The sequence below is a fragment of the Pristis pectinata genome, chromosome 17, assembly GCF_009764475.1.
Source record: "Pristis pectinata isolate sPriPec2 chromosome 17, sPriPec2.1.pri, whole genome shotgun sequence".
Classification (NCBI taxonomy): domain Eukaryota; kingdom Metazoa; phylum Chordata; class Chondrichthyes; order Rhinopristiformes; family Pristidae; genus Pristis; species Pristis pectinata.
The window spans coordinates 33922848-33938060 of record NC_067421.1 but is presented as its reverse complement, the minus strand read 5'-3'; the positions used below and the strand labels follow the sequence as shown (position 1 = coordinate 33938060).

Sequence of the window (15213 nt, the reverse complement as noted above, 5' to 3'; positions counted from 1 at the left end):
TTTCGCCTGTGATGGCTACTGCCTGTGCAAGAGCCCAGCGGTACCTGTGAGTACCACATTCTCCCTCTCATTCACACATGGAGAAGGCAGCCGGAGCAGTGCTGCAATCTACCTGGAGCTGGGAATCGGCCTGAGATCTTAGAAGATCATGGATACAAGAGAAAGCCTGGCAACCCACGGGGAACCATTCCTGAAAACTTCTTCACCACACCACATGCCACATTAGAGCTTCCATAATGGGGCAGTGACCCCATATCAGTGCTGACTTGCAGGTAACAATAATGGTGGAGACAGAGTTGTAATTGTTCTCAGGAATAGGAAAGATGTTACTAAACTAGAAGGAGTGCAGAAAAGATTTACCAGGATGTTGCCTGGACTTGGAGGCCTGAGGGGTGACCTGACAGAGGTATATAAGATCACGGGGGGCACAGGGAGGGGGTGCTAAAAACAAGAGGGCGTAGGTTTAAGATCAGAGGCAAGAGATTTAAAAGGGACATCACGGGCACGGTAGTGTAGCAGTTAGCATAATGTTATTACAGCGCCAGCAACCCGGGTTCAATTCCAGCCGCTGTCTGTAAGGAGTTTGTACGTTCTCCCCGTGTCTGCGTGGGTTTCCTCCAGGTGCTCTGGTTTCCTCCCACATTCCAAAGACGTATGGGTTAGGAAGTTGTGGGCATGCTATGTTGGCGCCGGAAGAGTAGTGACACTTGCGGGCTGCCCCCAGAACACTCTACGCAAAAGATGCATTTCACTGTGTGTTTCGATGTACGTGTGACTAATAAAGATATCTTGTCTTGTCTTGCCTTGTCACACAAAGGGTGGTGCATATTTGGAATGAGCTTCCAGAAATAGTGGTTGAGGCGGGCACATTAGCAACATTTAAAAGCCATCTATATAAGTACATGGATAGGAGAGGTTCAGAGGGCTACGTGCCAAATGCAAGCAGATGGGACCAGTTCCCTGGGCAACAGTTGCCATGAATGAGTTGGGCTGAAGGGCCTGTTTCTGTGCTGTATGACTCTGTGTCTCTCATTACTGACCAGGGCACCAGAACCCTCCAGACTTGGGTTCCAAGAGGATCAGCCGGTGTCTGGAACCTGAAGACCAGCTCACACATGGAAGATGTGCACAGACGAGGTTTCTGAAGGTGGGCATGACCTGAGGCAATAGAAGTCGTCAATGTACGGGGGGGGAGGCAACTGAACAGACCCAGTTGTCATTTATCCCTCCCTGTCTTAAATTTTAGACAGCATTTTAAACCAGTAGGTTTCACTCACCAGTCTGCACCAGGCTGCACTCCACCAAAACAAATAAATTAGCACATTTATTTTAACACAAATTAAAAAATTGTTTCAATAAATATTGTGAGAAATATCCTGTGGTTGCTTCTAGTTTCTAACTTACTTCATGACATTCAGTGTTAGATGTTTAGAGTAACGTGTAGACAAAAGGTGCGGTATGTTTATGAATGTATATTTTCAAACCTGTAAAAGTATTTCATTTCCTTCTGTTGACAGGAAATTTCTCTGTTTTTCCTGATTCAAGGAAATTCCTGAGTTAAGAGGGGAAATTTCAGAGCAGGGAGTATGCCAGATCTTTGTCATGTTAGATAACCTTAGTTAACGTGGCCACAACGCTCCTGGATTTGTCCAAGTTTCCTGCTCAAGAAACACCAATTAGGAAGTGGAGCAAGGTTTGGGCTACGTCCATGGGCCCAGGTTTCTGCATCTGTTGCCTTGGGAAGGAAGGGATTAAGTCTGGGGTACAAGATAACTGTGACTTTGGTGATGCTTGTACGCAAGATGAAGAGGCAACAGGAAGTGACTGTCTGCCCTTCTCACAGCCAATCATCACAGGACCAAAGGGATATCAGGACCAGGGTGTGAGTGGACACCAGGCAAATGGCAAGTGACCCCAGTCTGGTTTTTACGGCTCTGGAGAGTTGGCAAAGGAACAGTAGGTACCAGAGGTCTGGAGCACGTCCGCACCCCTGCAACATCGCCCAAGATATGAGCTGGGAATATAAAGCACAAAGCTGGGATTATTTTTGGTGTTATTTGGGTCAGAATTCTGCTTTTACCATTTTTCTGATTTTTTTCCCCAGCACTCCCCCATTATTGCACAAACCCAAAGTTGAGAGAACGTGCAGCTTCCTCCCAAGGCTTGTTGATGGCAGCTTGGAGGTAGTCACTGTCAGGCATGGGGGAGACAATCCCAGAGGAGAATTCTCCCTCCAATTCCCTGAGCTGTGTGAGGGAAGTGTGGGCTTTTCACTCAGGATTCCACGCAACAGTGTAATCGGGCAGGCACGGTAGTGTAGCAGTTAGCGTAACGCTATTACAGCGCCAGCGACCTGGGTCAATTCCGGCCGCTATCTGTAAGGAGTTTGTACGTTCTCCCGTGTCTGCGTGGGTTTCCTCCAGGTGCTCCGGTTTCCTACCATATTCCAAAGATATACGGGTTAGGAAGTTGTGGGCATGCTATGTTGGCGCCAGAAGTGTGGCAACATTTGTGGGCTGCCCCCAGAACATTCTATGCAAAAGATGCATTTCAGTGTGTGTTCCGATGTACATGTGACTAATAAAGAAATCTTATCTTATCAGGGGAGAGACAGCTATGTTCATGTTATCTTCTCTGCAGGTCACTGTGTGCTTTGGGCCACTGTGTTGCCTCCTTGCCCCTTACCCCACCCACCCAAAATCTCTGAATTCTATTGGTTAAAGCCTTCCTGCCCAACGATAGCAACAACATTACTTAGAAGTCCAAAATACCCAATTCGAGTCCTCACTCCTGAGTTAATCCATCCCATTAACGGAGCCAAATTTTCTCCACTTACATTTGTGAAGAAAAAGAAGATGGCGGTGATGACAGTGATGAGTTCTCCAGCCATTCGCAAGTAGTCGACTGAGGTCTCATATGGGTAAGGAGGCTGGGAACGATTTAAAAGAGAAAATTATCGATGTGGTGATGAAGCAGATCCTGTTAAAGTCTGAGGCAAGGACTTTTCCTTTGCCTTTACTTTCCCCTTGATCTGGTATCTCTATCCTGTCCACTTTCCATCGCTGATTAGATAGTGGAGAAGTGTGTGTAACCAGAGGGGGTAGGCACAATTATTGCAGCGTGGCTCTCTGACCTCCATCTGCCCTCCCACATTTAACACTGCAGCATTATCTGCTATTCACCTCTCCCCTGATGGTTCCCATAATCACCTCCTTTACTTACCGGATTCCAGCACCGGTAGCCCTCTGTGTTCCTATTTATCAGCTTCTAGCAGCAGTCTCCAGCCCTCGCTCTCCCCTCCTCTCACTTTACTCCATCCGTCTCTCATTTTTTCCTCTCCCTTTCCATCTGCCTCCATCCGTCACCCGCCTGCCACTGTATCCCAACTCCACTCCCCTCCCCTCCCCTACCTGGCGCAACCTGTCCGTCATCTTTCACCCCTCCTCAGTCCACCAATTACCCCGGGCTCCTGTCCCACCACTCCCCCTCTCCTCTTTATACCAGCTCTCTCCCCTCTCTACTCTCAGTCTGATGCAGGCTTTCAAACCCAAAGCATCGACAATTCCTCCCCCCCCCCCCCCCCCCCCATAGATGCTGTTCGGACCCGCTGAGTTCCTCCAGCAGATTGCTTGTTATTCCAGCATTACTGCTGCAATATAAAAATAAATGAGACAGCAAGTAAGGCTGTTATTAGCCTCATTTATTTTGGACCTTTTAGCAAACCTGAAGCAACATCTGTCCACCTGCTACTTTGAAGGGCATGGATCCCTTCCACTCTGATTTGCTGACCTGCCTCCTTTCAGGTCAGCTATCTGCATTCAAGCAAAGATGGACAGACAGTAAGTCACCCACTGAGTTTGCATCAGCTGCCAGGAGAAAGAACCTGACAACCTAGAGCAGAGAACGCCTGGAGCAGTCAGGTCACAAGTTCAACTTTCCTTGTGCTGGCCTGGCCAGCCACCCTGTGGTAAATGTACCAAAGCTTTCAGTCTCCTCATGAAATAGATGGAGATACCTGACTGGACAGACCCTCATGCCAGTCAGCAGCAAACTGAGGGCAACCTCCTGTCCCGGTCCTCAGAGGCACATCAGGTACATCATAGGACCACAAAAGGAGGCCCATCATGTCTGTGAAAGATCACCACTCTTTCCCCACAGACTCTGAAACTTTCCTCTTACAGTATTTAGTCAATTCCCCTTTGCACCTATTGAACCTGCTTCCATTACCCTCTCAGGCATTGTGTTCTACATCCAAAGGACAAAATGTACTTTAAAAAGAAAGAGGTTATTCAAAGAGTCCAGGGAGCAGATGGATCTCATGGTTAGATGGGTTACGGAGTGTACTTACTTGGCCTTCTGATGGTCTGTAGTATGCAATGAGGGTGAATATGACCATGGCTGTGATGTAGGAGATAACACTGAGGTAGAAGGACACAGCTGCAAACTTCTTCCATTTATCACGGAAAAGTTCATTGATGGGTTCCACAGCTAACATCTCATAACGATTCTAGGAAGCAAAATTAATCAAGGCAGGAGTAAAATCTTCACCAGCAAATGCCATTCATGCAGAGGGGTAGCACTGACGTAATTGTCATCACTTGCTTTTAAACTAGTAAAGGTTTGGATGAGAGTCTCACACACACTTCCATGCAGACTGTACACTCTTGTATTGGGTGCATACACACATCTATGTTGAGAATCAAGCAACCAACTCAATGAACTATGCTTTCTGGAAGTTTTTCTGAGCTCCTAACCAGCCTAGTTCCAAATGATGAAGTTAATCTATTGTGACCAGTATGGAGCCTACAGTCTGGGAGCTCCACCTATGGCTATCCTGACACCCGTCACCCCTCAGAATGGGATAATTATGCATTGTTTTGTGTTGCAAGGAAACAGTGGCCCTGCAATGATGATACATTTTGCCTCATGGACTTCCTGCCTGCAACTACTAGTTGGCTAAGTGAGGAGTTAACTGATCAGCAATCAGGAATTTTGCAGGTTCAGTCTGAGAGCAGAGTCAGCTGGTTCTGCCAGACTGACAACTGGCTTGCATCATTCCTACAACACAGCAACAAAAAACTAAAGACTGCCTTGTCTTACAGGATGAAAACTGGAAACACATCCCACTCACAGTTTCTCTTCAGTGATTACTGGTGGAGATCTCTGTGTGTGAATGCAGCGCAAAATCATATGTGGTATGTGGGCTCCACGCTGAGTAGCCCATTGACACTCATGACTGTTCAAACATGGTAATGCCTACCTGTGAAAGATGTGGAGCACATTGGGAACTGTAACCCAGTGAGAAGACAACATCTACAGGACAGTGCGGAGAAAGTGAATATGACTCTTTCTCCTTTAAGAGACTCTATTACCTCCATCTTTCCATTGTAGACCAGGATCTCCAGGAGTGACACCTCTTCACCACATGTATCTATTGCTGAGAGATCATAGAGTGAAGAGTACACTGGCCCGTATACCCAGTCTCGGAATTTGCGGGACAGGTGCCGAGCACTTTCATCCTTTATCTCTCTCCTGATAATGTGCTGAAAAACCTGTCAGAAATAAGAAACCAATTCATTAAGTGCCATGGATTTAATATCAAGTAGATATAAAAATCTGAAATAGTTGAGAAAGATTTTGTTCTTAAACAAACTTGTCTCCCCTAAGAAAGGCAGACTTGCACAACCTCAAGATGTCCTAAAGTGCTTGTATGTGCTCTGGTCACTGAGGTAGTGTAGGAAATTCCTCCAGTACTTTGAGGTGTGTACTGTGGGTCATCCAGGACTCCGAAGCATACAGGAGGGTAGGGATCACTGCTGCTCTCCAGACCATGAGCCTGAAGCCAGGTTTTGGATCTCCTAACAATCCTCCAAATCCATTCACAGAAAAAGCAAAGCTATGTCAGTGTCCTTTCCCAAGCCAGCATGCCCAACATCCTGACTCAATCAGTTCCAGTGAGTGGGTCATGTTGTCCACATGATCAACAACAGACTTCACTCTGAGCTCCACCATATCAGGGGATGTCCATGAGGACAGACAAAATACTTCAAGGACATTCTCAATGTCTCTGCAACATCCTGATCATGGGAATCCCTGACTCATCACTGGTCAAAATGTGGAAAGAAGACCTGGGAAGTAAAGGGAGACCTTAAGACTTTAGAAAGGGAACATGGAGAGGCCTTAGTAGAAGACGGGCACAACGTCCCAAACTACCCACCCACTTGCTCCACCAAGCATCATTGTCCCCCTTGTGGCAGAGTCTGTAAATCTCCCATAGGGCTCTTCAACCACCTCTGAACCCACAGAATTGAAGTAGAAGCAAATCATCTTCAACCTTGAGAAACTACCTCGGGGAAAAAACCACAGGAAATGCCTGAATAAATCTGCACACAGCAAGACTATCAACCTGAATCATTAACTCTGTTTCTCTCTCCACAGATGCTGCCTGACCTGCTGAGCAGCTCCAGCATTTCCTGTTTTATTTCAGATCTCGAGCATGTACAATATTTTGCTTTTGTGCACAAGATCCCACAAACAATGAATGGATGATGATACCAGTTGAGAGATTAAGTACTGGACAGAAGGTCAGGGAGAACACCCCTGCAATTCTCTGAAACTGTTACACAAGATTTCTTATGTCCATCTGAGGAAGCAGATGGGGCCTCATTGTAACTAATCTGGGATGTAAACACACGATATTGTAAGCATCACTGAGGCGCAGACACAGAGGCTGAACCTCTGAGATGACAGGCCTAAATACGCTGACCCAAGCAGAAACAAATTAGTGGCTGGGCACAATTAAGTTCAGAGGCATTGTGTGGTGGAGTCCGTCTGAAAAGACTGTGAGCAAATCCAACTTGCTGGAAATCTGAAATAAAAACAGAAAACGATGGAGCTACTCAGCGGGTCAGGCAGCATCTGTGGAGAGAGAAACAGGGTTAATGACTCAGGCTGATGATCTCCAAAAAAATGTGAAAGCAATTTAAAAAAATTTTTTTGGAAATGGAATTGATCAGGATTAGTGTAAAATGGTGGTTGATGGTCAGTACAGATTCAGTGGGCCAAAGGGCCTGTTTCTATGTTGTATCCCTTTGTGACTCTGAACATTTTGCTCTATGCAGATAGGTCGAGGCATTTCCTAAGTTCTTCTTCCTCAGGGGTCGAGGATGACTTAACTTCTGTGGGTTGTGAGGTGTCTGAAGAGTCCTGTGGAGGACTTACAGACTCTGCCATCAGCAGGGCAGGTGGAGCTTGTTGGGACAGATGGTGGGTGGTTTGGAACATCAAGAGATTGGCTCCTTTCTGTAGTCTGTTCCACAATGCAAAACTGGATTGACCACAATGACTGCCCCTTCCCCCTGCAAAGCACATCTTTGGAAAGCTCTCAGCAGAGAAATAACCTTAAGCAATTGCCTTAAGGAAGAACCAATTTACCCCAATCTTTCCAAGCTTTGCTGCCATCTTGAGTGGCGATAGTCCATCATTGTTCAAAATGGCCTCCAGGTTGCAGTCTGGGTATGTCTTGGCACATTTGATGAGGAACAAGTCGTACATTTTCGTCAGAAACTTGGTGTTCTCCCTGGTATTATCAGCAATGGCAACCAAAGCATGGAGCACGGTATTTCCACGGGAATCCTGTCTCCGTAAATCCGCGACCTTATCCGGGTTTTCAGTGAGGTAGTTGACGATGTCAGGCTGGTTGGTGCAGGCAGCCAGAGAGAGAGGTAATTCACCTGAGGAGATACAGGAATCGACAGTTTGTGCCCATTCAGCAGGACAGAAACACGGGATTTCAGTTCAGGTGAGAAAGGTTGATTCTGTCTGATGATTTCATTAAAGGGGATGTGATAATTCATTGAGCAGAATATGATTTCATTGGACAGGTGTTTCTCATGATTTTATGGGGAGGTTAACTGATGATTTTATGAAGAGGTCCAATGTTTTTTTTTAATTTTTAAAAAATTTTTATTTACAGCGAGGTAACAGGCCCTTCCAGCCCAAAGAGTCCACACCGTCCATTTTAAACCCCCATATTAACCTACCCGTACGTCTTTAGAATGTGGGAGGAAACCGGAGCACCTGGAGGAAACCCACGCAGACACAGGAGAATGTACAAACTCCTTATGGACAGAGATGGAAATTGAACCTCGATCGCTGGTGCTGTAATAGTGTCGCGCTAACTGTTCCAATAACTTTAAGGGGGATCTGATGATTTTTCAGGGAAAATAATGATCTAATGGTAGGGGTGAGGGTGGAGGCTCTGGTGATTTCACAGATGGGGCTGAAGATTTAATTGGAGATTGGATGATTTTGTAGGGGGGGTTCTGATGGTTTATAGGCTGAGTCTAGTGAGTGATGTTTGTAGGGAGCAGAACTGGCCACTTCCTTGGCCTGGACTCTCCTGGAGGGACCCAAATGTGTCAATTTGGAAGGGGATCTTGCGGGGTGGAAAATCCCCACCCTGCTGACAACTGTTGCATGGTAAAGAGGGACTAGAAACCTACAGAAACAGCAGAGATCTGGCACAACAGACCAGAGATACTCTGGACACACACATTCTAGGCCCACACAAAGAACGTTGCCTTTGCTTGGGTACAGGAGGAGGGTGATGTGTGGTCAGGTTTACCAAGGTTCAGCACATCATTGCCTTAGAGGGGTTGGGAAGCCCAAAGAGCTGCACCTGTTGACTGAAAAAAGGAATGGTCACTGGTATCTGAAATTCACAACAGTGAAGTCCAGCTACCTGTGTCTCCCCCACCATCAGCCCTTCCACCAGCTCCCCAGAGTGAGGGCAAAGGGGTGGGGGGGCATTTCTGGTTTGGTGTAATTGAGGATTTTGGAAAACTTCAAATGAAAAATTCATTATTTTACAGAAGTAATTCTAACCCATTCATTGGAGCCCAAGCAACATCCCACTCCATAACCTCTACAATATACAAGCACAAACCAAATCCAACAACAATAATTCCTAGCAAGCCTTATAGGGGTATAATGTTTATGATATAGGAATATGTATGGAAAATAATCATGTTGATCTCAGTTTCATTAGTGGAGACTTTGGAAATTCTCCCTATTTTTCCACATACTTAAAAGCAATTAGTTTGCTACCTGTACATTAAGTGGTTGTGTTGAACTGCCTCCATCTAGAACATGACTGTAAAGCTGGGTTGGGGGTGGAGAGTTGAGCCTAATTCTATAACTGCTCCAACAGGGAATACCCTCCTTCTACCCTTTCCCTCTGTCCCAGCCTCAAGTTGTCTCAAAAGCCTGTGAAGGACAGAAATTAAAGATATAATATGAATGTGATCATCTTTACAAAGGTTTTGTTAATAAAGCCCTTTCTCTTTCACACCAATTGGGTTCAATTACCACAAGGTGGTTAAAAACCCCTCCAGTGTGGGGGTTTCACATTTTCACCTGGTTCTCGAGCGTGGTGTCAGTAAGCAACTTCAGAGTGACCACATTACAGTTACCTGGGGAGGTGGCATCTTGTACAGGAATCATTCGCCATTCACAACAAATGAGCTTCATTGTGTCAGTGGGAAGTTGGGCCAGGAACTCCCTATGTGGCTGACAGTACCCACCTCCTCTTTGACCCTGCAGATTCCAACTCAGGGGCATCCATGGGATTCAGCCCTGGATAATTGCACCCATGGGAGCCAGCCTTGGGAAACTGACTGAATCACAAAACTCAGGGTCAGGCTTTCTGCACCAGCCCACAGTGCTTTGTCAAGGAAGGTGGGAAATACCATCTGGTTGACATTGAAATGGGCAGCAGAGGAAGGCAATTCAGGAGGCTGTTTTAGATTAGAAAGGGTAAAATGAGCAGAATTCACAAGGGAAAATTCAGAATGACATGTGCAGGGAGACAAAAAGTATGGGGTATGTTGCAAAGACTTTCCCACCACCCTACCCTGGTGTAAAATTTTGCCTTTGCTATAAAGGGATACAGCACAGAAACAGGCCCTGCAGCCTGTCAGTTCTACACTGACCTTTCACCACCCATTAACACTAACCTTACATTAATCCTATTTCTTATTCTTGTCATCTCCTCACTAACTTCCCCCCCCACACACACACAACTTCTACAACTCACCCACAAAGAGCAATTTACAGTGACTATTCAACCTACTAACCCTCACATCTTTGGGATGTAGGAGGAAACCGGAGCACCCAGATGAAACTCATGCAGTCACAGGGAGAACGTGCAAACTCCACACAGACAGCACCAGAGGTCAGGATTGAACCCGGGTCTCTGGCACTGTGAGGCAGTGACTCTACTAGCTGAGCCACTGTGCCACACCACAGTGTTTCACCTTCACTCTCCCCTGCAGCTGGTGATGGACTCATACACAGACCCTGGTGACATCTAACTGCAGCCAACTGCCTCCAGACAAACAGCATCAGATTATCCACAACTGCAGGCAGGGAGTAGAGTGGAGGGACTGGGATGTTGCAGCTACAGTGGCCCCAGTTCAACCCTGACATCAGGGTGCATGTTCTTTCTGTGACTGTGTGGTATTCCCCTGGATGCTCCCACATCCCAAAATGTGCAAATCGGTAGATTAATTGGTGACAGTAAACTGTCCTTAGTGTTTAGGTTGAATCTGGGGTGAGTTAATGGGAATGTGGGGAAAATAAAAGTGGGATTAGTGTGAATGGTGCGGACTGAGTGGTCTGAAGTGCCTGTTTCCATGCTGTGTGGCTCTACACTCAGCGCCATGGGATGCCTTGACACTGTGCCATGACGCCTCAGCAACCATGCTCATCATATCAAGGTTTATTCAATGGACAGTGAATTTAGTGACCTACACTGTGACACAGGAAACCATAGCAGATGTGAGGATGGCTGAGAGGAGCGCTTTAATTATTTACCGTTAATTATAGAAACCTATTGGCTTCACTTCACTCTGATCTGTGGATCTGTGCCAGGAATCAAATTAAGAATCCATTATTTACCTCATTAAGCTAATACTACAATTCTCAACCTTGATTAAGTTAATAGCACAGGAAGCAGTTGCTAAGAGACAGGTCTTTAAGATGTAAAGAGTAGCAAACACAATATGTTGTTTACCACAGTGATCACATTGAATTCCCCCAGATTATCAGAGAGCTGTTTTAAAGATATTTTGAGTACAGCCCCTCCCCACAACCACCAATTCCATCACAGCCAGGCACAAGGACAACACTCAAGCACTTTGGCACCATCCAAGATTAAGCAGCCCCCTTGCGTGGAACATTAAGCACCTTCCCAAACATTAACTCCCTCCTCTGGGGCTGTGGCATGTACCATCTACAAAATACACTAATAGAGGCAAGTTCACACCATTGCAGCTGTAGTACTTAATGTGACTAAGTAAATCTGGAGGTTAAAAGCAGGTATCAGTAGTAGATTATCACAAAAATTCATCTTGTTCACCAATGTACTTCAGAGAAGTAAATCTGTCATCTTTACCCCATCTGGCTGACATGTAACTCCAAACCCACCAGTGTAGTTGAGTCTTACCTGACCACTGAAATGACCCAGCCAGATCCTCACTGAGGAACCAATGTGAATGAACTATAAATACTGGTCCTGCCAGCAATATTCACATCCCCTCAACAAATAAAATACGCCCTTTATAATCTTTCATCCCACTTCCAGTGGAGAACAGGCCAATTTTATTTTTAGGGTGCTAACTGGTTCAGCCTCTAATGCTTTTGCCAGGAGAGTGTTCTATATAACCCACTATTCTACGTGGAGAGAAACATCTTCTGATCAATAATCTCATTCCTTAATTTTAAACCCGCATTCCCCTCATCCTGCGTTTGGGGTAGTCTGTCTAAATTCATTCTCAAATATCTGCCCTCTTGCCGTTACTACCATCGAGGAGGAGGTACAGGAGCCCGAAGACCCACACTCAACGATTTAGGAACAGCTTCTACCCCTCCGCAATTAGATTTCTGAACGGTCCGTGAACCCGTGAACACTACCTCGTTATTCCTTTTTTTTGCACTATTTATTTTGTAATCTACAGTAATTTTGTGTCTTTGCACTGCTGCCGCAAAGCAACAAAATTCACATCAAATAAGTCAGTGATAATAAACCTGATTCTGATTTTGTTCCTTTAAAATGTAAATAACCCCTTAACCCAGGCTGTGGACGAGGTGCAGACTTGGGTACTGGTTGTTGTCAGATCTGGTATAGCAAAGCTTTAAAGCAAAGCAAAGCAATCCATCAGTGCATAACAGCAGAAGACGTTAAGCACTGATGGTAAAAATCAAGCAATGCGTTCCAAGTGGGTCCACCCTCTTCATAAGTGGCTATCTCAGCTGCCCAGTGGAAGGAGGGGGTAAACAAAAATCACAAGCCATAAACTGTAACCGAGCCAGCAGCATGTAGAGGGAGCAGATCGGCCAGGAAACCACACCCTGGGGCAGGCACTTACAGAACATGCATTCACCTCAGAACTCAAGCAATAAATAAAGAAATGAAGCCTTGCTTCCCAGACACTAGTCCTTTCATACCCTGAGACACACGTCAACTGAGCCTGTGCCATTGCTATGAATAGTCTGTTCTCTTTGACTATTTTACTTCAAGCTGAATTTCCCGGGCAACTGTACCTCCCACTGGTCTGGAAACAATTTACTACAACTCCCAATTATGGGATGTTGTTAAACTCATTTTTATTTCAAGATTTTCACACTATTCAGAGAGGAGACAAGAAACTAGAACAGTAAATGAAAAACAATACACTATCATCCTAAAACATCTGATATTGGCAATATCTGCACTGATATTTGCACTGTGAAACTGGATGGGAATCACTTCTAAACCAGCAGAAGTCAGTATCAAACGCCACAAAGACTGCGTGTGGGAGAAGAGCACAAAATCTACCTGAGTCTGTAGCAACTCTTGGGTACTTCATTGTACACAACATTGTGTTTCACTCCCAATAGTTCCAGTGCTTTCTAAACTCCAATTACCTTTCAACAAGAACAGCTTAGAGTCATGGAGCACCTTTGATGGAGTGAAACACACCATGGGGCTTCAGCATTGAGCAGTACTGGGATTTGAAGTCTCTGCACTGGATCAATAGATCAGACCTGTGTATGCCCCTCTGGTAACATAACCACTATGCTGCCATACATTAATTTATTCATTCATGGAATGTGAATATTGAAGCAAATTGGCACTTACTGCCCATTCCTGACTGGCCATTAACTGACTGGCTAGCTGGGTCATTCAAGGAGAAGTTAAGACTCAACCACATTGGAGACCTGGATAAGGACAGTAAGTATCTGAAGAACATTAGTGACCCTGATTTTTTTTATGACAATCTAGTGGTTTCATGGTTACCACTACTCACATTAGCTTTTTATTTCATATTGAACTTAAGTTTCCTCACTGCTGTACTGGGATTCGAACTTACAGCACTGGATCAATAGTTCAGACCTGTGTATGCTCATCTCATAACTTAGATAAGATATCTTTATTAGTCACACATACATCAAAACACACAGTGAAGTGCATCTTTTGTGTAGAGCGTTCTGGGGGCAGCCCGCAAGTGTCGCCATGCTTCCAGCGCCAACATAGCACGCCCACAACTTCCTCAACCGTACATCTTTGGGATGTGGGAGGAAACTGGAGCATCCAGAGGAAACCCACGCAGACAGGGGGAGAACATACAAACTCCTTACACACAGCAGCTGGAATTGAACTTGGGTTGCTGGCACTGAAATAGCGTTACGCTAACTGCTACACTACTGTGCCTGCTGCCATATATATTTGCATTTAATTTTAAATTCAGTTTATCAGTACTTAACAGTAACCTAGACCTAGGTACATGTTCAAATGAGATAATCTACAAAATAAAAGCCTGATAAATAGTGGTCAATATAGTCTCTGGTGGGGGAAGATTTTGCCTGTTGAGCATCTTATAATTCTTAGGGGAAATAGCATTTCAACATTCAATGTCTTAATGTTAATAGACAAAATTATACACATGTTCATAGTCATCATAGAATTGATGACGTTGGTGGTTGGTGCAGACTCCATGGGTCAAAAGGCTACTTTCTGTGCTGTATGACTCCTTTCCTCTATGGACTTACTACACAGAAGTCAGCCCATCTAGAAAATGATGTTATATTAATCTTACTCTTAGACCACAAACCTGCTCGTCCAGGTACTTTATAAATGTTGATAGGGTTTCCGCCTCCATCATCCTTCCAGGCAGTGAGTTCCAGACCCCCACCATTTGTTGAACCATAGAACCATACAGCACAAAACAGGCCCTTCGGCCCACCATGTTGTGCCGTCCATCAAACCACCCTCACACTACCTAACCCCTTCCTCCCGCATATCCCCCCATCCCACACTCCTCCATATCCAACAAGCTCTTGAACCTGTTCAATGTATCTGCCTCCACCACCACCCCAGGCAGTGCATTCCATGCACCAACCACTCTCTGGGTGAAAAACCTCCCCCTGACATCTCCCCTGAACCTCCCACCCATAACCTTAAAGCCATGCCCTCTCGTCTTGAGCATTGGTGCCCTGGGAAGGAGGCGCTGACTGTCTACTCTATCTATTCCTCTCAGTATTTTATATACCTCTATCATGTCCCCTCTCATCCTCCTCCTTTCCAGTGAATAAAGCCCTAGCACCTTAAGCCTCTCCTCATATTCAATACTCTCCAATCCAGGCAGCATCCTGGTAAATCTCCTCTGCACCCTCTCCAACGCCTCCACATCCTATTGAATTAAGTAATTTTTTTTCTCATTTCCCCTTCCATCCTTTCACCAATTAATTTCAACATATGCCCCCAGTTACTGACCTCGCTACTAAGAAAAATAAATTGAGAACCCTTACAATTTTGCACACCTCAATTAAAACTCTCCTCTGCTTCCTCTGTTCCAGTTCGGAGTGTCTCTCCTCACAAGTTGGTCGCCCAGGTTTTACTTAATCAGAGACATCCCCCCGCCCCCATCCTCCCTGCAGTTTATAAGCTCCTTTTGTCTCCTTCCCGGTTCTGATGAAGGATCTTCAACCTAAAACATTAACTCTGTTTCTCTTCCCACAGAGGTGGTCTGACCTGCTGATTATTTCCAGCATTGTCTGGTTTTTATTCTATAATTCTCCAGCCCTGGTAATGCCCTCGTAAATCTCCTCTGCACCCTCTCCAGTGCTATCACATCCTTCCTGTAGCATGGTAACGGGAATGATACACAGTAC

General features: G+C 45.4%; 1 protein-coding gene across 1 annotated transcript in view; it reads right to left on the bottom strand.

The window, feature by feature from the left end:
* The window catches only part of trpv4 (transient receptor potential cation channel, subfamily V, member 4), a 70521-nt gene that overhangs the window by 10817 nt on the left and 44491 nt on the right, over window positions 1–15213 (bottom strand). Inside the window, exons 6-9 of the mRNA XM_052031806.1 lie at window positions 7435–7733; window positions 5373–5552; window positions 4349–4507; window positions 2837–2929 (exon numbers count right to left, since the gene is read on the bottom strand). Coding sequence (XP_051887766.1) covers window positions 2837–2929; window positions 4349–4507; window positions 5373–5552; window positions 7435–7733 — 731 coding nt within the window. The remainder of the gene's footprint in view (window positions 1–2836; window positions 2930–4348; window positions 4508–5372; window positions 5553–7434; window positions 7734–15213) is intronic.